We start from the raw sequence: 27,900 nt of genomic DNA on the forward strand, positions 1-27,900 counted from the left end.
TTACAGTGAGACTACAGACATGGAAAAATAGAATGGAGAGAGGAAGTGTGATTAATGTTGAATAGGGGCAAGTACGCTCCAAACACCACAAAGGAAGCTACTACTGCTTGTATTTCAGAAGAAGGCCTTTTGGCCAAAAGCTTACTTGTTTTGCGGTCTTTTTGTTGTGGCTCTCTGTGACTCAACATCTTCACCATATGGTGAGTACCAATCCGTCCTTTTTCATAATACGTCATTATTCCATCCTGGATTTTCAATTGTTAGAATAAGCAGTAATGTGCTAAAATATAATTCAGAATATCTAGATATGTATTTGGCTTTTGCTTCTCCCTAGCATGAGTCTAATATGGTAGCCACTGTGTTACCTTGCTCAGTCATATGACCATATGAATATGGAAAAAATAAATGAACAGGATTTGCAGACCTCCTCATTGTTTTGCACACAATCTCACAGTTGTCACCCCTTTGTTGATGGTGATTAGGGGTATGCAATACCATTAAGGTACGTAGGGCAGATTTCACAGCAATACTATTATGCTAAATAGGATTTTTACAGTGAGACTGCAGACATGGAAAAGTAGAATGCAGAGAGGAAGTATCATTTGTGTTGAATAGGGGCAAGTACACTCAAAAGCACCACTACAAAATTATATGCATGGAACAGAAATTGGTAAATGCGATGTACGTGTAAAGACCAATAAGTGATTAAAATTTCCGTAGAATTGGATGATTTATCCAAGAGAAAGAGCTTCACAAATTGAGCAAGGCAACAATGCATTGCTCCAAGTCCGAACCTTATGTGCCGCTATTCAGCTTGGCGTTGATTGAAAGAGTTTCTACACATCCCCAAGAGAGATATTGTGCCAAATTCTGTCCAATTGGTGCATTAGATTGTTAAAAGGCCAGAGCTAGTTGGAGGACCCTTCCCTTAACATTCCAAGTGTTCTCAGTTGGGGAGGGATTCAGTGACATTGCTGACCAAGGTAAGGTTAGGCAAGCACAAAGACAAGCAGTAGAAACTCTCGCTGTGTGTGAGCAGGCATTATCTTCCTGAAATGTAAGCCCAGGATGGCTTGCCGTGAAGAGCAACAAATCAGGCATAGAATATTGTTGATGTACCATTGTGCTGTAAGGGTGCCATGGATAACAACCAAATGGGTCCTACTATGAAAAGAAATGCCATCTGAGACCATTACTCCTGGTTGTCAGCCCATATGCAGGTGACAGTCAGGTAAGTATACCACTGCTGTCCAGGGCATGTCCAGACATCTTCACTGGTCGTCAGGGTTCAGTTCGAAATGGACTTATCACTGAAGACAATGAGATTTCGGGTCAAAGACAGGTCTGGGGATGGCCCATACAGCAGTGGAATACCAACATGACTGTCGCCTGCCATAAGTCCTGCAACTTTGAGTGATGGTCTGGGGTGCCATTTCTTTTCATAGCAGGACCCGTTTGGTTGTGATCCGCACCACCATTACAACACAGTGGTACTTCGACAATACTGTATACTATGTTTTGTTGCCCTTTATAGTAGGCCATCCAGGGTTTACATTTTAGTAAAATAATGCCCACCCACACATGGCGAGAGTTTCTACTGCTTGCCTTTGTGCTTGCCAAACCCTACCTTGGCTAGCAAGGTTGCTGGAGCTGACCCCAGTTGAGAACATTTGGGACATTATGGGCAGGGCTCTCCAACAAGATCAAGATTTTGACAATCTAATGCACTAATTGGACATAATTTGGCTTGATATCCCCCAAGAGAATATCGAACAACTCTGTCAATCAATGCTTGCATAAGGGCCAGAGGTGAACCGACACCTTTCTCTTGAACAAGATATTAGTGTAAGAAGAGTGGAAGATCCTTATTTCAGAAAGTTTTTTGGAGTTTTGTATTGTCTCTTCTTTCCAATAAAGTGCCAGGGGAAGCAAAGTTTGCAAAATTCATGTTTTGCTAAGTGACTAGCTCAGTTTACAAAGCAAGAAAGTAAGGACCTACAAGGTGTACAACTTTGCTTCCACCATTTTTTCCCCAACATTTGAGGCTTTAATGAAACAAATTGGTTACACATGTATCAGTCAAAGTATTTTTCATCACTGGCCATTACTTTCTCCCATCTCTCAGGCAGTGTACCAATACCGTGTCAAAGAAATTGTTCATCTTTTGAAGCACTCCACAAATCGATCCAATTTGTGACTTCTTCATGAGATCGGAAGTGTTGGTCAGAGGGAGCAATGTCTGGAGAATACGGCGGGTGGGGTAGTACTTCCCATTTTAACATTTCCAAGTACATTTTGACCTCTTTTGCAACGTGAGGTCAAGCATTGTCATGCTGCAAAATCACTTTATCGCGCCTCTCTCTGTATTGCGGCAGTTTGTCTTTTAATGCTCTGCTCAAACGCATTAATTGCGTTTGATAAAGAGCACCTCTGATTGTTTCACTTGGTTTTAACACCTCATAGTAAATGACGCCGGGCTGGTCCCACCAAATGCAGAGCATGATCTCGGAGCTGTGAATATTTGGTTTGGCCGTCGATGTGGAAACATTGCCAGGATATCCCCATGATATTTTGTGTTTAGGGTTATTGTAATGAACCCATTTTTCATCCCCGGTCACAAAGCAATGCAGAAATCCCTTCCATTTTTACCTCTGAAGAAGCAGCTATTTACAAACACACAAATGCCGTTCAACGTCTCTTGGTTTCAGCTGACACTGGGCCCAAGTTCCTTCTTTCTGAATCATGCCCATAGCCTTGAGATGTTTTGAAATGGCTTGCTGTGTCACTCCCACCAATCGTGCTACAGTTTGACGCGAGTCTTCACTCAGCAATGTCTCCAATTCTGCATCTTCGAAAACATTCTCTCTTCCACCACTATTCTTGAAGCACTGAAACCACTCACGATATGTTCTTTCTCTAATAGCGGTCTTACCATAAGTACTTGAGAGCATTCGATGAGACTCATCCATATTGAAACAAAACAGTAACACCTCTAGCAAATTATGAGAATTAGGCTCGTAAACTGACATTTTCAATCAGAGCAACTTCATGATGCAGGCACAAATTGACTAATGTGTGAATGAGGATATGTTGTCCGAGGTCCAAGGTAACTGACTGACGTCTGCGATCTGTTTCTTTTGACCGCTACTTACTGTTGTCGCCACATATCGGCAAAAGGTGGAAACAAAGTTCTACAACTTGCATTTATTGTCACAGTGAGGAATAGTTGCGTACAGGATTTTAAAAAAATGAATAGTTGAAACATTCTGTCAAGAAGGAACTTATCAAACACAAAGCTTTACACAAAAGCAAATTCATGATGCCTGTGCTGTAAACAGTTTGCAGACGGAAGTGGGCAATTAAGCAGGCAGGGTACTTGCATTTTGCTGAAATAACACAGTAAAATTCAGTATCTGCATCTACATGGATACTCTGCAAAAAACATTTAAGTGTCTGGCAGAGGGTTCAGCGAACCACCTTTAGAATTCTCTATTATTCCAATCTCATATAGCACGTGGAAAGAACGGAACACCCTCAGTGTCAACAAAATATTTTTGCATTCGGAAGAGAAAGTTGGTGACTGGAATTTCGTGAGATGATTCCACCACAATGGAAAACACCTTTGTTTTAATGATGTCCACCCCAAATCCTGTATCATTTCAGGGACACTCTCTCCCCTATTTTGCGATAATGCAAAACGTGCTGCCCTTCTTCGAACTTTTTCGATGTACTCCGTCAGTCCTATCTGGTAAGTGTCCCACACCATACAGCAGTATTATAAAAGAGGACGGACAAGAAGGCCTATAGTGTAGGCAGTCTCCTTAGTAGATCTGTTACATTGTCGAAGTGTCCTGCCAATAAAATGCAGTCTTAACAAAACTTATTTTAGATATTCCAAAATATTAAGAGTAAGCTGTTTTTTTTATCAATGGAATTGAAAAAATTAATGTATTTATGATAAATTAAAATAAATTGTCACATTTATAATTTCAGTTACTCTACCGATGTGTGCAGGCAGTGAATTTAAGTCACGATAATGCACATGCTCAAATGGATGTCAAGCTGCGAAGTCTTATCTGTTTGGGCCTCAATGAACAAGTTTTGCATCTCTGGCTAGAAGTTCTTTGTTCATGTGTGGAAGTAGTTCAGAAGTGGTAAGTTAAATGTATTACTAATGTTATTATTGTAGTTGTTTAAATGTTTTATTGCATGTCAAATATTGTGTGCCCCGGATATAACATTTGAAGATGTCACTGAAAATTTGAAGTATTTCAGTAGAGCTCCTTCTCATCAACTTTGGTTGATGAAATTGACTTATTGTTATTCATTTGTTACTGTTTAATGTTGTGCAGTTTCTCTGACAATTAGAGCCTGAGCATTTGCTCAGTTTAGACAGTGGCTGGAACAGCACCAACTAGGGGTCCCTAGGACAAATAGTATCACCACCAATCGCACAGTACATTTTCACCCTTCGCATATTTTGTGATTAAATGAATAAATATATGTGCCACTGAACAAATTTGTGGATATTCTATATTAGAAAACTTCTGCAGTTGCTGTATTAGGTACATTTTCTTAAATAGGCCTACCGATTATTTCTGTAAACCACCAAGCAAGATGGTGCAGTGATTGAGGTACTGACTCACATTAGTGAGTCGTGGAGTTTTCAATCTCTGTATCGCCATGATGAATTTAGCAGTGAGTACATGAGGGAGTGTTTGGGCATCTGTATGGTTGTTTGTGTTGGACCACGTGTAGGGATTGGACAAAAATATGGGTACACCATGAGAAATGCATGTTTGAACATAAGTGCAGATGCTAGCCGAGCCTGCAGTTTGCACTGTCGTATTTGACCATGAATAGCACATGTGCAGTGTTCTCAATATGTATCAAGTGTCAGTCATGTTCAAGACAGTGTTCTGTGTAGTTGTGCGTGCATTATGTCATAGCTATGTTAATTTGAACATGGGCAAATTGTTGGTGCTTGTATGGTGGGTGCTTCCGCAGCCAAGGGAGTCTAAGCTTTTGGTGTTTCGAGAGGCACCGTATCGAAAATTTATACTACATACAGGGAAAGCAGAAAAACATCATCCCCTAGCTTACAATGTGGATTAAAGCTTGTCTTGATTGATTGTGACTGGTGGTCACTGAAGAGGATTGTGATGAAAACTAAGAGGACAACAGCTGCAGAAGTCACTGGAAATGTATGTTACAACCAGAAATCCTGTCAGCACCAAACTAAAACAAAAGTAGCCTCACAAACAGGGAATTGCAGGGTGAGCAGCAATTCCAAAAGTACTAGTCAATGGTGGAAATGCCTGTAACAGGAAAGGGTGTTCCTGAAACCATAAAACCTAGACTGTTGAGAAATGGAAGAAAGTCATATGTTTAGATGAGTCTTGTTTCACACTGTTTCCAACTTCTGGCCAAGTTTACGTTACAAAAGTTAAGCATAACCGTGGTCCAGTGATGTTTTGGGTAGCCATATTGTGGTATTGGGCCCCATGGTTGCTTCACAAGATCATGTTACTGCCAAGGACTATGTGACTATTTGGCTGATTAGGTCCATCACATGGTACAATATTTGTTTCCCAATTGTGACACTATCAGGGTCCTTGTTCACTCAGCTTGCAACGTCCAGGACTGGTTTTGTAAGCACGAGGATGAATTATTACGTCTCTTGTGGCCAACAATGCCATCAGACCTCAATATTATTGAGTCTTTATGGTCTACTTTGGAGAGAAGCATATGTGTTACTGCCCACCCATCATCGTTATGTGAAGTTGTCACTATTTTGCAGGAATAATTTTGTAAGATTCCCTTGAAAACCTCACAGGACCTGTATCCATCCATTCCAAGGTCACTGGAAGCTGTTTAAAATGCAAGTGAGTTCCCTACATTGTATTAGGCAAGGTAATGTGTCATATTTGTGGTGTTTTCATATTTTTGTCCAATCCCTGTACTTAAGTGATATAAAGAATGACAGCTTGAAAGCTAATAAAACCTCTGTGCTGCTATTAAATGTCTGCATAACACATCAAGTAGCTGGAAGTGAGTGCTTGACTTCCCTTATTTACATGTACTGAAGTGGTCTGTATCCTTTTTTAAGTTTGTTGTGAACTTTGTGTGTTAGAGTTGGTGTGTGAATATAATAAAATGTGTCAATAAATTTTCAGGTATCATCCTTGGAGTTTCATCTACAGTCCTGGATGGGTGCAGATCAAATGTGAATTGCGTGTTCTTTCACAGTTTGCATTTAATTTAAATCCTGATTGGGAAATTCCAGCCAAAAAAGAACAATCTCAACCTCTTAAAGATGGTGTACGTGATATGTTAGTGAAACACCATTTGTTCAGTTGGGACCTCTAGGACACGGACTGTTTATTTAATTGGAACAGTTCCAGTTCAAAAATGTGAAAACTTTAGGTGATTCTGTACAGGGACTCAGTACAATCGAGTGATTACTTTTTGTTTCAGAATGATGAGTGAGTGTGCTTGTCGAGTATGAGAGAACTGTAAAAGAAAGATTTTAACATTGTATTGTTACATATTTATTGAAAGTTGTTCAAAATAGAATTCAGAACGTTACCCTTAGTTAAAAATAAGTTTTACCGTATTTAAAGTGAAAAATTAATTACAGTATTGCAATTGAAGAAGCGATTTCAGTAGTTTTGTGGAGAAAATTAAGGGAGAAATGAGTTAACCAGAAAAGTACAGAATGGTCTAAAGAGGGTACTGAGGCAGCTCTGAGTTGCTTACAAATCTTTCCATACAGACATATTGACTAATCAAATATGATTTTTGTGTTTAAAATATTAAATTAATCTACTTGACAGACAATCTGTATAAAAATATTGTCATTTAAAAGTTTGTGAAACAGTCTGTAATTGTTTGTTACAACTGTGTACTAATTGTATTTAATTTAGTCAAGTGTTTTGTTGCTTATCTGGATCTGAAGAGATGACCATCAACTTTTCATAACTTATCCAGTAAAATACTGCTTTCCAGTTCACTTTATTTTTAATCAATAAGATGTCATCTGCATGTTGTTGTGCTAAAATGACAAGTATTGGTGCTGTTGGGTTACTGCCAGTTTAATAAGTCAGAAGTGTGTTCAAAAAATGTATTAGGTGGTTCATTTGATTGGGCTGACAGTAATTTAGAGGTCAGTTTTAGGATTCTAACATTTTACCGTGAATTCGATCAGATTCTTTGGGTTTTCAAGCCAACTTCTTTGTTGTTAGCAGATTAAAGTTGTTAGAAATCAAAATGTCGTGAATGGCTTTGATTTGTTACAAATTAAGAAAGATTTCCCTGTAGAATTACCACAATATTTATCACAAAAATTAACATACATGTTTCTTACTGATTTATAGTATTTTTTCCTTAAAAAATGAAAATTATTACTGTAACACTGCTATGTGTACTGAATGACACCCTTGGAATTCAGTGTCGTTAGCCTCAGTCCGCAATGAGTGGGAAAGCAGTGGTCTGACCCCATACCCCTCCATAATGCATCTAAATGACACCATATGGCAGAGGATGATACAGTGGCTGGCATGGTCATCTAGGCCTGATTGTAGCATTATTTTTTTATCTTAGAAAGCGTGTATTAAGTATTCAACCACTAATGAACCCTCTGTCAGAAAAAAGTGAAATTGTATTTTTCTTAGATTTGATTCATTGCTGTGCGTAAAGAACAATTTCCAATGTACAAATCTGTTCCTTTCAATTTGACGCAGATACAGAAGTCCCTGTGAAGTTCCATTCACTGATGGAAAAATATATAACAACTACTACTCACCGAGAAACTGAACTGTTAGAAAGGATATAGTAAGAAGGCTCGAATAAATTCATTCCAGATGCAGTGCCATGTCATCTGCAAAATAAATAAACACTTGTCTATTTTCTAAGTGTCTTGCCATGTTTTCTCCTAAACATTGAGGAAGAAGACCTGTGCCAAATGGTTGAAATATCATTACGGTCTAACTGTCTTGCACAGTTTTCTTCCAAATGGTTAAGAAGACCTGTCGAGGTAGTTGATGCGTCAACACATATTTTACTTAGTTTGTAGTATATTTCACTGTACACCAGATGACTGACACTGACTAGATTTCTTTCCATTTATATCCAGGGGAAGAAAGTATAGAGTTTAAGGAACTCTGTCAGCTGGTACACAAAATAATGAAGCTATCTGCTTGGTTATCAAACTGCCATCCTTACTCAGAGTTTTCGTTATCATTTTGTGGAGTTTTAAGTTTTTTTGGAATATTATAGCATTCTAATCAACAGCAATTTCAGAATATCATAATTAAATTTTAAAGTCATTGTTTTTATTATCTTTTGGGGGACAATAAGAATGGGCCATGTAATTCTGTAGGATGTTAGTAATGTTATAATAATTATTGTAACTTTACTGTTGCACACTCTGTATTATTTTTCAAACAACCTCTGCAATTTTTGTATAAATGTAAATATTGGCACTGTTACTTGTCTGTAAGACTGAGTGTTGCTTTGGAATAATTACTGTATTTACTCGAATCTAAGCCGCACTTTTTTTCCGGTTTTTGTAATCCAAAAAACCACCTGCGGCTTAGAATCGAGTGCAAAGCCAGCGGAAATTCTGAAAAAAGTTGGTGGGTGCCGCCACAACTTACTTCTGCCGTCGAATATATGTAGCGCTACACAGGCATGTTTTGTAGGCACAAAGATAAATACTGGCGCCAAAACGTCTGCGTCAGTAAATAAATTTTAAAAAAAGGTGGAAGACGAGCTATTTTCAATGTACTACGAAAATCCGACTGGCAAGACTGTTTGGGATGTTTGTCAATATGGCCAACTCTACGTTCTGATTTTTTTCCTATCTGTGAGAAGAGATGGTTGCTATAATAGGAACTTTTATAAATTGTGAATCACATGCAGTATTCTCGTCACCATAAGAATAATACGAATAAAAACATTTTGCCATGTATTGTTTCATGTTTGCTGCTATCTCATTTAAATCCGGTCTGCCTAATAAACTACGAAACTAGAGTGAGACAACAGCAAACGCGGAAGAATATAAATATCATGTCATGTTTATATTCGCATTATTCTTATGCTTAATAGTGATACAGTCAGAAATGAAGCACGGCAATTGACTAGATTTTTAAATCTAAGATGACTAATTTCTGTGTAGAATGTAATGTACTAAAGAGGCGCCTGCAAAGATTTTCAAACGGAGAAAAATTTTCGCTAAACTCTCGTTCTGAACATCTTCTATCATACGCAGTCTATTATTTGGTTCTTGTTGATCATTATCAAAGAAAGCAGCAGTGTAAGTAACAACAAATAGCAGTTTCTTGCCATTGTTTCGCTAATGAGACGATTCCTATTAAAAAAAAAAAAAAAAAAAAAAAAAAGGGCGGCGGTAGCGCGCACAAAAGCAAGCCATGCTGCGTGCGGCGACAGGCCGTAAACACGCACTATCAGAATGCGACAAACAATGCATGACACAGTACAGTAATGCATTTTCAGCTTAGAGTGACGTAAACACCTTTAACAAAGAAAACTGCGCTTATCAGATCAAAGAAAAATAAGCTATCAATTCAAACCAGAAGAAGCACGTGTAAAAGGAAGGGTACCCATATAAATACGGACGGAGCGCCTGACGCATAGCAATGGCTACCTGGTAAAGCTTAACTGCTAACTTACGACTCGAACCAAACTACTGTCGCTGTATCGTCATTCATTCGACCTAAATTGTGTCTCATATTACAGTGGACCAACTTTGTTTTGATTTGGAGATGCGGTATATAATTTTTCTCTCCCCTTGAATTTCGAGTCTCAAATTTCAGGTGCGGCTTAGATTCGAGAAAATATTTTTTCCTTGATTCCGAGTCTCATTTTTCAGGTGCGGCTTAGATTCGAGTGCGGCTTAGATTCGAGTAAATACGGTAATGCCAACCGAATAAAGAAATGTAATTTTACTTAATAGAATGAAAGAAATCAGATACATTGCATTGTTTACTGTAATGTATTTCTACTGCTGAGCAGCTTCTGAAATCCAAATTATGACAGGGTTCCACTTATCTGTGTGTATGTTGCAAAACTGATTCATTGTTATTGTGATAAAGAATACTGTGAATGCTTTTATGTAAAATTATAGTGATACAACAGTGTCAAAATTCTGCTGTGACTACAAGACATAGGACCAAAACCTTCAGCTGCTAAACCAGAAATTCATTATTTTATTGTTGTTTTACTTTTAGTAGAGTCTATTAATTATTCAGTATTAAGAACTTTTCATTTTATGATATGCATTTGTATACAATTTTAGTGAATATTTATACTTTTAGTGAGTTCTGTCTAACGAAGTTATGAAAGTACGTTACAAAGTTGCTTAGACCATTTATATCTGCTGATAATTTTCCATAGTAATCTTTTCAAGTAGAAAAGGTTTTATAGCTGAATTCATCTCGAAGTTTTTTTCATTTATTTGAACATATTTAGTATGAATGCCTTTCGTAGTTAATTAAACTGGAAATAAAATTAAATACCAGTTATATAAGGGCTTAATATTATTTAAAAAAATTGCTTCTCCAAGATAATTGGGACAAGAAATAAATACTGTCAATGATGGTACTGCAGGGACTAAATGTAGGTATGGGACTTGCAAACTGTTCAGAAAATCACAGTGCAGAGCAGTGATTGCATTGTTGTTGTTGTGGTCTTCAGAAAAGACTTCCTAACACTTAAATCTATACTCGATGTTAACAAATTTCTGTTCTTCAATAACGCTTTCTTTGCGATGGCCAGTCTTCATTTTATATCCTCTATATTTTGACCATCATCTGTTATCTTGCTGTCCAAATAGCAAAACTCATCTACTACTTTAAGTGTCTCATTTCTGAATCTAATTGTCTCAGGATCATCTGATAGTTATTCCTACTCTCTCTCTCTCTCTCTCTCTCTCTCTCTCTCTCTCTCTCTCTCTCTCTCTCTTTGCTCAATATACAGATTGAATATTGAATAACATCAGGGATAGGGTACAACCCTGTCTCACACCTCCACCTGGTTTCTGTACAAATTGTAAATAGCCTTTCTCTCCCTGTATTTTACCCATCACTTTTAGAGTTTTAAAGAGAGTATTCCACTCAACGTAGCCATAATCCTTCTGTAAGTCTACAGATGTTATAAATGTAGGTTTGCCTTTCCTTAACCTATGTTCTGTGAGAAGTCTTAGGGTCAGTACTGCCTTGCATGTTCCAACATTTCTACAGAATCCAAACTGATCTTCCCCAAGGTTGGCTTCTAACAGTTTTACCATCCTTCTGTAAAGAATTCATGTTAGTATTTTGCAACCATGACTTGTCAAACTGACAGGTTGGTTATTTTCACATCAGTAAGCATTTATCTTCTTTGAAATTGGAATTATTATATCCTTCTTGAAGTGTGAGGGAGTTCACCTGTCTCATACATCTTGCTCACCAGATGTAAGAATTTAGACATGGCTGGCTCTCCCAAGGCTATCAGTAGTTCTAACAAAATGCTTTATACTCCTAGGGTCTTGTTTTCACCTAGGCTTTAGTGGTTCAAATGGTTCAAATGGCTCTGAGCACTATGGGACTCAACTGCTGAGGTCATTAGTCCCCTAGAACTTAGAACTAGTGAAACCTAACTAACCTAAGGACATCACACACATCCATGCCCGAGGCAGGATTCGAACCTGCGACCGTAGCGGTCTCGCGGTTCCAGACTGCAGCGCCAGAACCGCGCGGCCACTTCGGCCGGCAGGCTTTAGTGCTCTGTCAAATTCTTCACACAGTATCATATCTCCAATCTCATCTTTATCTACGTCCTCTTCCATTTCCATGCTATTGTCCTCAAGTAATCTCCCTTGTACAGATCCTCTATATATTCCTTCCACATTTCTGCTTTCCCTTCTTTGCTTAGGAATGGTTTTCCATCTGAGCTCTTCGTATTTAACAGGTGGTTCTCTTTTCTCCAAAGGTCTCTTTAGTTTTCCTGTAGGTGGCATCTGTCTTTCCTCTAGTACTTCTAAATCCTTACATTTGGCCCCTAGCCATTCCTGCTTAGCCATTTTGCACTTCCTGTCAATTTCATTTTTTAGACGTTTGTATTCCCCTTCCTCTGCTTCATTGACTGCATTTTTATATTTTCTCTTTTCATCAGTTAAATTCAACCTCTCTTTTGTTACCCAATGATTTCTACTTGCCCTCGTCTTTTTGCCTTCTGCTGCCTTCACTATTTCCTCTCTCAAAGCTACCCATGCTTCTTCTACTGTTTCCTTTCCCCTGTTCTTGTCAATTGTTCCCTAATGCTACTTCTGAAACTCTACAACCTCCGATTCTTTCAGTTTATCCAGGTCACTGCTCATAACCAATAAATTGTGGTCAGAGTCCACATCTTCCCCTGAATTGTTTTACAATTTAAAATCTGGGTCCAAAATCTCTGTCTTACTATTATGTAATCAATTTGAAACCTTTCGATGTGTCGAGGTCTCTTCCATGTGTACACCCTTCTTTCATGATTCTTAAACCAGGCCTTAGCTATGGTTAAATTACGCTCTGTGCAAAATTCTAGCAGGTGACTTCCTCTTTCATTCCTTTCCCTCAGTCCGTATTCACGTACTTTTTTTTTTCCCTGCTGTCGAATTCCAGTCCCCAATGACTGTTAAGTTTTTGTCTCCCTTAACTATCTGAATAATCTTAATCTTTTTATCTCATAGTACATTTCTTCACTCTTCATCATCTACAGAGCTAGTTGATATATAAACATGCACTATTGTGGTGGGTGTGAGCTTTGTGCCTATCTTGGCTGTGATGATGTGTTCACTATGCTGTTCAAAGTAGCTTACCTGTTTTCCTACTTTTTTATTCCTTATTAAACCTACTCCTGCATTACCTCTAAATTTTTATTTTTATCTATAACCCTGTATTCACCTGACTACATGTCCTGTTCCTCATGCCACCAAACTTCACTAACTACCACGACATTTAAATTGAACATATCCATTTCCCTTTTTAAATTTTCTAACATACTTACCCAAGTAAGGGATCTGGGATTCCACACTCCGATCCGTAGAATGCCAGTTTTGTTTCTCCTGTTCCGAATAGGGGAGTATTTTACCTCCAGAATATTTTACCGAAGGTGATGCCATCATTTAACCATAGCGTAGAGCTGCATGCCCTTGGGAAACATTATGGCCGTAGTTTCCCCCTGCTTTCAGCCATTTGCAGTACCATCACAGGAAGGTTGTTTTGGTTGATGTTACAAGGCCAGGTCAATCAATCATTCAGACTGTTGTCGCTGCAACTACTGAAAAGGCTGCTGCATATCTTCAGGAACCACTTGTTTGTCTGGCCTCTCAACAGATACCCCTCCGTTATGGTTGTGCCATAGGTATGGCTACCTGTATCACTGATGCACACAATCCTTCCCACCAATGGCATGGTCGATGGTTCATGAAGCGGTGATTGCATTAACTGTGTCAAACAGATGTGTTTATAACATTCTGGATCATCTAGTACAAAAATTAATGCTTAAGGTTATCCAGAAAGTTTAGTAGGCTTGTGTTGTACAATATTTTGTAATTGTTGTGTAGTGAAATGTTTTAAGTTATATGTATTTGTAACAGTCTGTCAAGTGTTTATAATATATACTCTGAAAATTGTGCTGCTAATTTACACTGCCTTCAATTGAATTACAAATTAAACTTTGAAATGTGTGATATTGTCATCACTAGCTCTGGAGCTTGAGCATGCTAGTCTTATACGTACAGGAAAAATAATAAAAAAGGAGAACATATCCATGGCCATTATTCTCTGAAACTTAATATACAGCTGATTGCAAGGATATACTCAGCAAGGCAGAGTGAAGGAAGCTCAAAACCCCCTTCCCCAAAGAAAAAAGAATCTTTGTAAACTGAACTTACATTTTTTCCTGCAAAACACACAGATTTATCATTCTGTATAGTTTGAAAAAGGCAGAAGATGTAATGAGTATTGATTAGTATCATGTGTACCAGAGCCAGGTGTGGCAAAATCTCAAAACTGTTTCGTCGTTCAAAGGAAAACATAAGTTAACCACCCACTCTTGCCCCGACCTTGAGTACACTCTTGTCTGGGCGACAGAAAAATACAAAAACCTGTTACACAACAGACAAGTGGTTTCAGAATAGCCACAAACAAAACAGTGGCCACTATGTCTAATTATAGATTACCCTGTTGTGAACTGCTGTTATTTTCTGACTCATGAAGTATTAAATGATATAAAACAAAAAGTGTAAAACTTCGTCAATTAGAACAATGTGTTGGAAAGTCCAAAATCTAATGATTGTGTACCAGGATTACAAATATTAAATAAGTGTTCACTAAATCACACTGAGTTATCCAAAATAATGCATTTGTTGTCCAAAATCAGCTGTATAAATAAGTGTTTATAAGGAAAGTTTATTGAGCTGGTAACACATGAAAGAAACTGTTTCATAATGCATGAGGAATAAGTCACTAATGCTCGACACCATGAAAATGTCAAGAAGTAAAAAATGCTATTGTAGATACACTCCTAGACTGATGCATGAAGACCTAGCAGATTTGACAATGAACAGTGTTAACCCAAAAAAAATTGTTCTTGTATGCATTTGTGATTTAAATGGAAGAGTTGGAAGTGTAACTCAGATCATCATTTGTTGTACCGTGCATGAGTGGAATTTGTGTTATACTATGTGAAGGAAACCAAACTTGGAAAGTAACAGAGTAAATCTAATAACCAGATAACAGAGTTCCTACTATAATGAAAGTCTTGTTTATAGAGGTGTTACACGGGTAACTTTGTAAATAAAAAGCATCCATTCCAAAAAATGGAGTCAACTTTATGAGACATATTTGTTTTCACTTGGTAATAGCACAGAATACATCTGAAAGCTAAAGATTTAATAACAATAAATGTACAGGTAGACTCTGAGCTGAATGAAGCAAAGTGATGAATCATACAGAATGTACAACCAACAAATTGAGTAATATGTATTGGCCCTGAAATGATATGTAATGTATTTTGTGATTAACTGCCCCCATTGCAATTTTCTAAATATTTGTTCTACTGTTTAATAACCTCTAAAATAGTGAATGTGAATTTGAAGATACAGAAAGAGAATGAATCATAGAAATGCTTACATTAAAAGTACCAATAAATATATTTTTGATTTACTAATCTTAGTAACAACTTGTATGTTCAATGAACATTATTCACAAATTGTACAAAAGTTGCAGCTTTAATTTGTAATTTTGTCCAGTGTTTGTTTTTAAATTTGAAGCATCTGATCTCAGATTTTCATAAGTACGTATGTGATGTTTGTTGATGCAGCGTTTAATTAATTCCACATCTTGATGCTGCTATGTACAAAGGTTTAGAATATGTCTAATAATATTTTTTCTGATGTGATAACAGATTTCAAATAAAATTAATGCTTCTTGTATGTGTTGTTTAGCTTCTTTCCAGAAGAAATAGCAGAGCAGTGACTATATTCTAATAACCATGTGTGTGAGAATGTATGTACTATTGCTGGAAAAAGTGCTAGTGCTCAAAAGCTTGTGTGAGTGTTTTTCTGTTATGTGTTACAGTGCTCCACACATTGATCTGCTGTAGGTGAGTGGTTGCATTTCCCTTAACTTTGAATCATGTAGGTCACTTTTCCCAGCTGTCTTGATTAGCTCATAGGTTTTTGCATATAGTGACCTTTCAGTGTTACCTTTAATTAACTGTAACTTCTAGTTAACAGTGTCCTAATGAGAACTAATTACACAAATGGAATCAGAACAGCTAAGAATAACCTAAATTACAAATTCTAGTGAAGTCTAGTCCGAATAAGAACTTGAGATTTTCATGTAGGTATTACATGCCAACAGGTAAATGTATTGAAAATAAGACAAAATGAGGTAAAAAAGTGTTTTTGGTTATTTATGAAGAAAGAAAAACCTGAAATATGGGAAGAATCCACTTGCTGTCACAACAGGTCTTCCACGAGAATATGATCCATATGACTGAGATTGGGAGCAGGAATGTTCTGGAGAGGGTAATGATATTTCAGAAATTTTGTGTGTGGTAGAGTCGCTACTGGGACAAGTAAGAAGATTAGTGGAGAAAAAGTTCATTTCACAGCATAACAAGAGAAGGTGAAGTCCTCATGGGGAACATAGAGTTGCTCCAGTCCAGGATGGTGCCAATTGTGAATGACAAAGAAGGTCCTCTTTTGTGTTTGAAAAATGTTCAGTGTATTTGAGGGCTATACAGGAGATGTGTTTCAAGCAATTTGAGGAGAATAATATTGTCTGAAAGCCCTGACAAGACAGTCAGCATACTGAGAGATGGATTTATTGTCACTGCATATATGCTCTACACTGGTATATGACCAGGTTGCGTGAGAGGGACAGTCAGGTGTGGAATGAGTGTCAGTTGTCAGAATAGTGCTGTAGTTGGTGACTAGTTAATACATGTGAAGAGAGATGGTTGTGGAGCTACCAGTGATGTGGATGTTGATGTGCAAGCAGAGGTGAGGATCACAAACATCCTACAGTGATGGTATCAACAAACTGATCTTTCATTAGGAGAAATGTGTTCATTGCCATGGTGACTGTTGAGAAACAAATATGTAGGCACGGAGGATAAAGATGTTGAATGTTAATAAAGTTTGTTTTATTTAAAAACCTTTTCGAGTTTTCACATAATATTTAGAAGTGTTGCTTTTCAGCACTCCCTCATATTTTCCCATTTTACTAGGTAGAAGGACATAGTTTTTTAGTCAGCTGCGTGTTAAGAGAAGTAATGTTTAGCGAGACCAAGTCATTTTGTACATCGATGGAGAGTGAGCTAGCATTTGATGGTAAAAAACAAAGCCAGTGCTAAAGGGACTGAGATTGAAGAGAGTCAATGAAGAAATGGTTTTGTATCTGATGCAGGGCTGTAGACTGTCGGTAAATGTGGTGAAGGTGCTAATCCACAAGGACATAGATCCTTTTCATTGGAGGTGCAGTAAGCAGCCATAATGCAGTGACCTAGGTAGCTGGACTTGTGGATATTGAAAAGCATATCCAAAATAGGATCTCAAAGGGGTAGGAGTAAGGAGGAAATAATAGAGAACAAGATTTACTGAGAAAAGAGGAAACAGCAGTAATCTTCACATCAGATAACCATGCCATTTGTTGATTAGTATGGGAGAAGAAAAAGACAAGTGCTTTATTGGATATGGAGTAACTTTCAAATTTGGGTTGGGGGCAGAAAATGGAATGTGGTTCATTGTGATTCCATATTGGGAATGGTACACTCCTCTTTGACCATGGTATCGGCTACCTCATTCCTATGGATACCCAAATGTCCCACTACCCCGCAGAATGAGATCTCCTTTCTTTGTCTTAGTAAGTCCAGGATGGTGTCGTGTATGTTCTGGACAGTTCATCTGCTGGGTACATACACTGTTGAGCCAAAACATTATGACCACATGTTTAATAGCGTGTTGGTCAACTTTTCAAACACAGTACAGCAGCGATTTGTGGAGTGAAAATAGGGGTGTGAAAAAAAGTGCATTTAAAAGAAACACAGATGACAGCCACTGGATCAAGGATTTCTAAGGGAACTAATAAAATAACTGAGTTAGGTGAGAGAGGAATTTGAACTGGACAAAATGCTTAGAAATATTTTTAAATGTCAAAGACATTACTAATGAGCAAAAGGATGGCTGAAAGATATTCTGGAATAAATTAGAGAAACATTTTTAGACAAGTGAAGGAAAATAAAAACAAGTGACAATGGTTGAGACATTGGGCAATCACTTGGGAAGAAAGTGATTGAGGTTTACATTTTCCGTGGTTTTCCCATACTGCTTAGGACAAATGCTTGCACTCTGTCTCTGATAATCTCATAATTGATGGGACTTCAAACCCCAACCTTCACCCTAGGAGTGGGGGTGTACAGAACTGTGTCCTAACCGATAGCTTAGGGTGAGACTGTAAGAAGGGAGATGAACAGAATGGAACAATGGCAAATTGAAGAGCAGCATTATGATAACTCTCTAATTGTAGCAAGCAAGAAGAAAGTATTTGTTATGAAAGTGATATGTAACATAGTCTTACACAAAAATATTCAAAGAAAGGTACAGGGCCAGTATAGCTCTAGTGACTATCAGATCCCTTTACCATAATGTCCAGAAAACACACCAGTTTTTTTCTATGTGGAAAAGCGTGATAATTTAGAGTGGATCCCTTTTGATAGGACATACCACATTGTGTAAATTAGACCCAGAGAAATCTGTTCGCTGAAATCAACTCATTGCCCCCTAGCATCTTTCTCCTATTTTTCATAAGAATGTGTAATGGTCAAAACTCATAGTAACTGATTGTTGCATTGAGTCAGTGGAATTATTATTATACATTACCAAGCTGTGAAGTATTATATGTACTCTAAATTCTTTCTCACTGTTTATTATACTTTGATGAATAAATACAGTTGACAGTTGGAAGGACTAGTAGTAGACTGTCATGTTTTGCATTTAATTTGTGAAGGGTATATTAATGTAACACATCTGTGGCTGAGGAAAGAACTTGTGGTGTATTGTAATGACTAAAGTACTTCAGGAGGAGGTCTTGCGAATGACCACTGACTTGCTAAAACGGGTTTTATCACCACTTTGTCTTTCCATGATTGCAGTTCCTGTGCAACCTGCTCCCATATAGCATAGGGACAGGCCTTGAATGAAAAAAACCATTATTGCACATGGCCTTGAACAATAATGTGTGCCTCAAAACCATTAGCTCCTCCGGAATCGGGTTCAAACAGTTCATTGTACTTATTACACAAGGCAGAAATATTACTGCGAGAAACTGATTTGTAACACAATGTCTCATATGCACAGATTGAACAAGTGTAAACTAAAGATGTTTGCACTGCTTCTTGAACAGAGTACATGAAACGAAACACATTTTGTGATGTCACGAAAAGATGTTGGCTAACATCACAAGCTAAATTCTGGTATTTCATGTCTGGCATATGCAGAAAAAACAGAATTTGGCTCCTGTAGCCCTGGGCTACCAAGCCTTTCATGTATCTTTATTGCTGAGGGGAAGAGATGCACCTGTACCTAACTGAAACTGTATTGTACTGCGTGAGAAGTATAGTCTTAAGCCCACCTGAGTGGGCACCGGTCGTATTTGTACAGACTCGACAACATGTACTTGCTGAGAGCTATGCTGTAGCCTCACGTTAGATTGACCTTGCTACTTGTAATACTATAAAGATATGGTCTGTGTATGACCTGGCTTACCACACTGGAAATATTTTGAATTACAATAAGGACAACCTTGTCTATCACCCCCAGAAAAACACTGAGGGGAGGATTTCCTTGCATTACTCTGAAGTACACCATGCGCACTACAAGACAAAAGATTTACCTTTACCTTTAGAGTTAATCTGAGCCATGTTTTTATGCACTTTAAATTGAGTGCCTTGTGTACTGTTAACAAGAGAAATGATGGAGCTTCAAAAGCAACTTCTTTTGTGTCCACAATACTTTGAGATTCAACAACAGATAAACTGTTTGCAGATATGAGTCTGGTAGTTGTAGAATAGCAGTGTGAATGTGTGCATGTGACACATTTTGCATGATTGCATCCTATAACATCATTGTAACTTAGACCATAAGATTGCTTGAACCTGCAACATCTAGTTAGCACTTTTGGTTCATCAATCCATTGTTTTAAAGATTGTTTAGGTTGCTTCTTAAGATGAAAGAATTTAAATCTCACTGTAGCTCCATGAATCTGTGCATCAAAACGTTCATCGAGCTTACAAACGAGGTCAGCTTCAGGACCAGAGCCGGGACACAACTTGAGGCACAAGTAGTGCACTTTGACTTATACAATTGACAGAAAAAAAGCAATGCGGGCCATACCTTCAATGTTGTAAGCTGCGAAGTGGGATTCCAGTTGTAAGCAATATTCAGGCCAGTCCTCTTCTTTACTGTCAAACTGGAACTTGGGAGCAGCAAGCAGTTACAAATCTGCTTGTTGCGATAGCAACATTTACATCTATTGGACACTGAGCCACAATTGTTCAGTCTGCTCCACCCGAAGACGGAGACACTCTGTGTTATACAGAAATAGGCAGTGAGAAGTCAAGGTACTGAAGAAATGTACACACTTCAGTGTCACATTATGTACCAGATGAAAAACTTTGAAGAAACATAGACATTACTATTGTGGTGTATTTTAGCACCTAAAGTACTTCAAGAGGAGTTTGAGCAGATACTACAACTCACACAGAGATTATTAGTAATTTATTAAAAATTTAACATGGTAAATGCTTAAATTTGGTGACAAATAGTGTCCATAAAGATGACATGTATTTGATATGTACTATGTATAATAAGATGAACATCAACATCAACAAAAGCAAAATGAGGATAGTGGAATGTAGTGGAATTAGATCAGGTGATGCTGACAGAATTAGATTATGAAATCAAACACTTACAGTAGTAGAAGAGTTCTGCTACTTGGACAACAAAATAACTGATGACGGTCAAAATATAGAGGACATAAAATGTAGACTGGCCATCACAGGGAAAGCGTTTCTGAAGAAGGGAAATTTGTTAGCATCAAGTATAGATTTAAGTGTTAGGAAGTCTTTTTAGTAAGTATTTGTATGGAGTGTAGACACGTATGGAAGTGAAACATGGGCGGTAAATAGTTTAGACAATAAGAGAATAGAAGCTTTTGAAATGTGGTGCTACAGAAGAATGCTCAAGATCAAATGGGTAGATCACATAACTAATGAGGAGGTACTGAATAGAATTGAGGAGAAGAGGAATTTGTGGCACAACTTGACTAGAAGAAGGGATTGGTTGGTAGAACATGTTCTGAGCATCAAGGGATCACCAACTTAGTATTGGAGGGCTGGGTGTGGGGTAAAAATCATAGAGGGAGACCAAGAGATGAATACACAAAGCAGATTTGGAAGGATGTAGGTTGCAGTAGATACTTGGAGATGATGAAGCTTGCACAGGATAGAGTAGCATGGAGAGCTGCATCAAACCAGTCTCTGGGCTGAAGACCACAACATCAATAACATATATATTTAGAAAGAAGGGCTTCAGATGGACAAAATCTAAGTTCAATAGGGAATAAAAGTTCCAAAAACCAACTCCGGCTCTGATTAGACTTGCTAAACCAATTGAACACACTAACTGCAAACAACTGGCTTAGTTCAATCAAGTTAGCAACATGTCTCTGATCGAGAGGAGTAACATACATGGGAATATTTGAGATGGGGGTGGGTGGGGATTTCCGAAAGAAATCTTACATCTGGTGAGAAGCAAGGAAGTTGGTTCTGCAATGCATACATGATGTAAGTCTAGTTTCATTTGTGCCAAAAATGGGTAGGGTCGTGATTCTAATTTTGTCTATGCACCATGATGACTGCTGTATTTTGGGTGTTGCAGAAACAAGAGCAGAAGTCATCTAGAACGACTGAAAAATGCAAAATGTGCTCTACCCATAACCCCTCCGCCCAAAAAAAAAAAAAAAAAAAAAAAAAAAACTGGATGACGCCTTATGTTTGCCATTGTAGCAAGAAGCCAATCTGCCTCAAACACTCTAAAAAAAAAATGCAGCAAGAAGGAAACTAGAAACCTAAAAATTAATTACATAATTCTTATTTTTTGGAATGTTTCATGGGGCTTTCTTATGTTTTTATTATGACATGTGTAATATACAATAATAATATATCAAAAAGTAAAATTTGGAGTGTGGGATACACAAATTTTTATAGCATTAATGTTATCATAATATTATGTTCATTTTGTGCCTTTTTCTGTTAAGTGTGTCTGTTTCATAAAAATAAACTTTAAAATTTATTTGAAAATATTTTTGTGTGTTATTAATGTAACCTTTTATGTAAAAAAACTGAATTGTTTCACTGAAATTGCTGAACGCAATTTTTTATGGCTGTTTAAATATCAGTCTGTCAGACCACACCTGGAACAGAGTTGACAAAAAGGTGACCTGGGAAGATAAGAGATAAGTTTGAAATTTTAATCAACATATCCCACAGATGTGGAAATACTAGAGTATCAGTTTGACAGAATTTGGTCTAAATGTTCACAGTGTAATACTTTCCATTTCTGTCAGTGTAGTTTTGAGATTTTGTGACAAATGAATCTGGATAAACTTGCTGCTTGTCAGTTTCCATGGCATTTCCTAATGCTCTTCAAACAGATACTGAACTGATTGTCTCTCTATTGGGGCATTCAGTTTTTTTAAGTTTTTCTTTTTTTTTTTTTTTTTTTTTGGGGGGGGGGGGGGGGGCAGCTATCAGCTATCCTGGACTCCCCTGTCCCTTGATGGGTACACCCATAACAGACACTTGTGAGCCAGAGATGTAACTAGGATGAAGCAGTGGGGTCTGCGGGCCCCCTGGTGCCTAAGAAAGAGAAATAAAAAACTAAGAACAGAAAAATGAAAATATTTTATGCATAATTATATGTTTACAAAGGGGTATAGTATGTTGGAGATCATCTGCTATGTTCACCTATGAAGAAAATGTTTGTAAAATGAGGTAAGCGTAATGGGTAAATTGGCTAAAGAGACATGCTTTGCACCAAAGAAATCAGAAGATTCTGTTGATAAGACCTAAGTTTTAGCAGCCATGAGCTACTGTTTAACTAATAATTTTAAAAATTACGATGGAAATTTGCTGGTGCCAAACAAGAATCACAGCAGTAGTAAGTTCGCTAGGGAACGTGTGTCTCAGCTAATTACACACAGTGATGCACACTCCAGATAGTCACATTTATGATTTTTTTAGACGTGAAAAATCTGTAGCATATAATATTGGAGCGTTACATGATAGTTCTTTGAGTCTTGAAGTTATTCACCTCCTCTTCCTCTTTGAAGACAGTGTTATAGTGTCCAGCTTGCTCTGCTTAAATTTCTTACTTTTCCAAAGTTTTACAGATACGGGCAATGCAGATAGATAAATCAGGTGAAATAAGGATGCATAAATGACATTGACTTCATACTATACGAATTAATGTATTTCACATTATTAGTGAACTAAACAGCAATCAATATCTTCTCTCTGTCGTGAACGGGAAAAGAGAGACAGTCACGAAACAGACATCAATGAAACATCCAGTAGGACTTTTTACAGACATAAGAAAATTAATGTTGTTGTTCTTCCCTTGCTAGCTCCACAGGCTTGATTGCTGTGGGCATACCATGTTTTAATCTTTGCCATAAACTACTTAGGTGAATGAATGGACAAAAATAGACAGAAAAAATAAAACCGATATCCATATAGGTAAAACCAGCATAAGTTCTAAAATGCCTCCCCCACCGCTCCCCGCCATTGTATAATGGCATGTTTCACAATTGTTGCACAGCAGTATACAATGGTGGTGCCCTTTCTACTTACAATCATAACTCAAAATTTATTTTCAGTTATAACTTATTTCTACCTTTGGCTTGACTGATGTTTAAAATACCTTTATGTATGGCCAATCTTATTTTAATATATCTAAAAACAAAGATGATGTGACTTACCAAACGAAAGCACTGGCAGGTCGATAGACACACAAACAAACACAAACATACACACAAAATTCAAGCTTTCGCAACAAACTGTTGCCTCATCAGGAAAGAGGGAAGGAGAGGGAAAGACGAAAGGATGTGGGTTTTAGGGGAGAGGGTAAGGAGTCATTCCAATCCCGGGAGCGGAAAGACTTACCTTAGGGGGAAAAAAGGACGGGTATACACTCGCACACACACACATATCCATCCACACATATACAGACACAAGCAGACATATTATATAATGTGGTCTTTAAATATGTCTGCTTGTGTCTGTATATGTGTGGATGGATATGTGTGTGTGCGAGTGTATACCCGTCCTTTTTTCCCCCTAAGGTAAGTCTTTCCGCTCCCGGCATTGGAATGACTCCTTACCCTCTCCCTTAAAACCCACATCCTTTCGTCTTTCCCTCTCCTTCCCTCTTTCCTGATGAGGCAACAGTTTGTTGCGAAAGCTTGAATTTTGTGTGTATGTTTGTGTTTGTTTGTGTGTCTATCGACCTGCCAGCGCTTTCGTTTGGTAAGTCACATCATCTTTGTTTTTAGATATATTTTTCCCACGTGGAATGTTTCCCTCTATTATATTAATATCATCAATCTTATTTTAATGTATACCCTAGATGTGGCAACTCTCTCTTATTTTACAGTTTTATTTATATATTCCGAACATTTAATTTTCCTAGTCCACACCACTACAGAGGGCATGTTCACAGTTAAAGTCAGCAGCTCCATTATTTCAGAGTAACTGGTGCACACCTCTTACACAAGTTAAGCAATGTTTGTTGAGTGCACACCTCGTAAGTCCCTTGGTGCAGTGCAGCTAGACGGCACAGTTTGTTCTCACAATTTTTAGGTAATGGTGAATTTAATGTCGACAGAATGTCCGTAGCGCTGCTCCATAGGATAGTGTATATAGGCAAGTGCATGATTGAGAGTTTCCGATGCTGCAACAGGAAGGCACATCATTTGCAACCTGTAATACTGGAACCATGTCATATACGACATATTTCAATGTCACAACCAGCCCACACATTCAGCATCACGCCAAGATATCACCAAATAAGGTAATTTCATAAATATTTTCACCTTATATGGTGCCTGGTAGCAAAATGTAGCATCCCTCACCACTACAATTGAAACGAAAGCTTTTGGCTCATTGTAAGCACCTTCACACACTATAACACATAACTGTAACCTTTTTACAACACCTATCAAGCATTTGAGAATTGAACAGTTCCTCTTGACATCTGTTTTGCCAATACATACATGCTTTCACATAACATACACAAAATAAGCATTACAGTTCAATGTAACTGGATATAACCTAAGTGCTCATAAGTCTATATGTACTGCTGATATGTTGGGTACATATATGGTACAATTTATACATATTGACTTCTAGATTAATTATAACATTTATAACTTGTGAAGGAATCAACATTTCAGTACCACTGTACATACTTTAAGAGTTCATTTTTGTCCTCAGGATGCAGATAACAACATCTTATGACATTTTAAATACACAATACTTGGCATTTTCTGTGACCATTGAAGGACTGCTTGTCTCATACAGATTTGTCATGATTAGGTAACTCTCTAAATCTTTGCGTTCACGCAATAGTATTACCTTACATAGAATAGCAATTAAAAACATTCGTTCAATTTCAGGTTTGCAAGGACAACCAGTGTCCTCACACTCTGACTTGTGCACCTGTAAATCCAGACAGCTAACGAAAGAGAATAAATCTTCATTATGCGTAAACCAACATAAGTGAACATAGCTACTCTTAGACCAGACTTATGCTATCACATTTCTCTGGCAAAGAAACATGGTCAAATATTCATCAAATTTATTTGACAAAGATTTTTGCAATGGTGCCAGAAAGGTGTATTACATTTTTTGTGAAAGTTCAAGATGGTGGACAACAATTTCTTATTATGTGCTGCAGTTGCTTGTATCACAATTGCATTGTGTGTGCTTTTGGAAGAGAAGTGGTGGAAAAAAAGGAAACATATTTGGGGAAAGCGATAGGTTTCTTGTTGAAATAATAAAATAATTCAACATAATTTGTTACAAGAGGTGGTGCAAGTGGAGGATGTCAAGTCTTATATAAATTACTTGCAAATGGATGAGAGTGCATTTCAGTATTTACTCAGTAAAGTGGCTTCTCATATTACAAAACAGAATAATCATTTGAGACAGGCTCACCGTAACACTGCATTTTCTTGATACAGGAGAGAGCTACTCTAGTTTACAATACAGCACTCGAATATCACAGTGCACACTAACCAACATAATTCTAGAAATGTGTAAAGTGCTGAAGGAGGAATATCTGAAGGTAAATAAATGTTTAGTATACCATAAGGGCAATAAGAACTACTTTTATTTTTGAATAATTTAATTGATAGAATTAGTGTTCCAACAACTACAAAATTAATAAAAAGTATGAAACAGATGAAGCACTTTTTAACTTGTCGCATCCAGAGTTCAAAAATAGACAAAGTAGAATGGAAAGCTACGAATTTTTTTTTTATTTTAGTGTGTCACCAAGCCTCTATTCTGGCTTGCTGAAGAGCTTTCTGGATGTTTCCAGATGTAGAGGTGGATGGCTGCAGCTTTGATTGTGGATGTGAAGTCACCTACAGTGTATCCCACCTGCCCATCAGCATACAATTAATGACATGCATTGTGCCCCTTGCTCAACCCGCACTCCAGTCAAAGCAAGGTAACTGAAAAGAGCCAAAGGAACACACCAACTAAACTTTGAAGTCATGTTTACACAAACACAACACTGGCATAGCTGTAGCAATGCCAGTGCTCCAGATGGTTACATTTCACATTGCAGTGAACAGAAGAGGAACAATTTTTATAATCAAATCTATGGCGAGGCTCTAGATTTGATCATATTTCTTTGACAAAAGGTGGGATTTGACAAAGTTCCCTATTACACTGTCAAAGTTATTTGACATAAGTTTTTGACATATCATCTTTGACAAAGAAATATGATAGTGTAATACCGACCTAGTGCACAATGAACCACAGCTCCATTGTGTACAGCTTCCATTTGGCATTAGCAACTTGTACTGTGTGCCACTCCACAAGGACGTGATCCAGTGCAGGCTGTTCCATAACCTTCCTGCTTAGACCATATCATTCCCCTGTTTCTTGCATGGCTTATGAATGAATAGCTTCATAGTCAAACTCACTCTCAATGTCCCCCATTTGAGTCTGCCTGAAGGATCCTTCAGCCACCACAACCATTTCAATGCAGCTATATCTGTTAGCACTTCAACTTTTTCCCATACACATAGCATCAAAAGTACATAATCCCAATTATTAAGCTCAGCATCTCCTTCTCCATTATAGAATAATTCCTTTTCGCATTATTTAGCTGCCATAAAGTGTAACCCACAGGATGCTCTTTGCCATCTGTTACCTGACTCAAAACACATGCAATGCCTAACTGGTAGCGTCACTTGATAGTGCAAACCCTCTCCGTAGTCTGGAAAATCCATTCTTGACTTGGCACCAAAGCTTCTTTTAACGCTCTTTTGCCTACTTGAATTTCACTCCTTTCTTAAGCAGTTGTGTAAGTGGGTGTGCACCATCTGGGAACCCCTTCATGAATTTCTTATAGTAATTGGCTGGCACCAAAATTGAAAGTCACTCCCTACCTGTCTGAGGACTCAGAAAATCCTGTACAGCTTGTATTAGCCTAAGATCCATCTTCATCCTCTCTCTGCTAATTATATGCTTCAAATAACTAACTCATCTAGGACAAAATGGCACTTCCTTAAAAACATTTTCTTTAACCATCATATGTTCTTCTTAAAATGCCTTGAGAACGCAATTCTATCATCAAGGCACACCATACATTGTTGAGGTTTCAAACACTTGACTACCCCATCCATCAATTGCTAAAATGCTGCTGGTGCATTTTTAAAAATCTTAATTGCATCTTTCAGCACTTGTAATGATCCAATTACGGTAAAATATCACAGCAGTAACAATAAAAATTTTTAAGCTAAGATTGTTTGTGACCAAACACTTGAACATAATTCTCATGTACAATAAAAGAAAGAAATTAATGTTGAGGACATAGATATGTTGAAACATGTTGGGTGAAGAAATTGAGGGAAAAACTGTGGTTGTCACAAGCAGTCAAACCCATTCACATAATAGTTTCTGCAAACATCGCTGTTTTAAACCTCAATATCAAAAAGATGGACATCAGTCAATTCAATAATGGTTTTACTATTTCTAATCACAAGGTAGAATATAAAG

The 27,900-nt window shown here is 37.6% G+C and overlaps 1 protein-coding gene and 1 long non-coding RNA gene across 2 annotated transcripts in view; one reads left to right on the top strand and one right to left on the bottom strand.

Moving 5' to 3' along the window:
* The window catches only part of LOC124612671 (small G protein signaling modulator 3 homolog), a 177,050-nt gene extending 168,423 nt beyond the window's left edge, over positions 1-8,627 (top strand). The window contains exons 15-16 of the mRNA XM_047140996.1: positions 3,994-4,154; positions 6,177-8,627. Of these exons, the coding sequence (XP_046996952.1) occupies positions 3,994-4,154; positions 6,177-6,369 (354 nt within the window). The 3' untranslated portion in view covers positions 6,370-8,627. The remainder of the gene's footprint in view (positions 1-3,993; positions 4,155-6,176) is intronic.
* LOC124612672 overlaps positions 1-27,900 on the bottom strand; it is a 61,470-nt gene that overhangs the window by 20,808 nt on the left and 12,762 nt on the right. The window contains exon 2 of the long non-coding RNA XR_006979560.1: positions 19,943-20,134. This is a non-coding gene — a long non-coding RNA (uncharacterized LOC124612672). The remainder of the gene's footprint in view (positions 1-19,942; positions 20,135-27,900) is intronic.

This window comes from Schistocerca americana, chromosome 4, assembly GCF_021461395.2.
Source record: "Schistocerca americana isolate TAMUIC-IGC-003095 chromosome 4, iqSchAmer2.1, whole genome shotgun sequence".
NCBI lineage: Eukaryota > Metazoa > Arthropoda > Insecta > Orthoptera > Acrididae > Schistocerca > Schistocerca americana.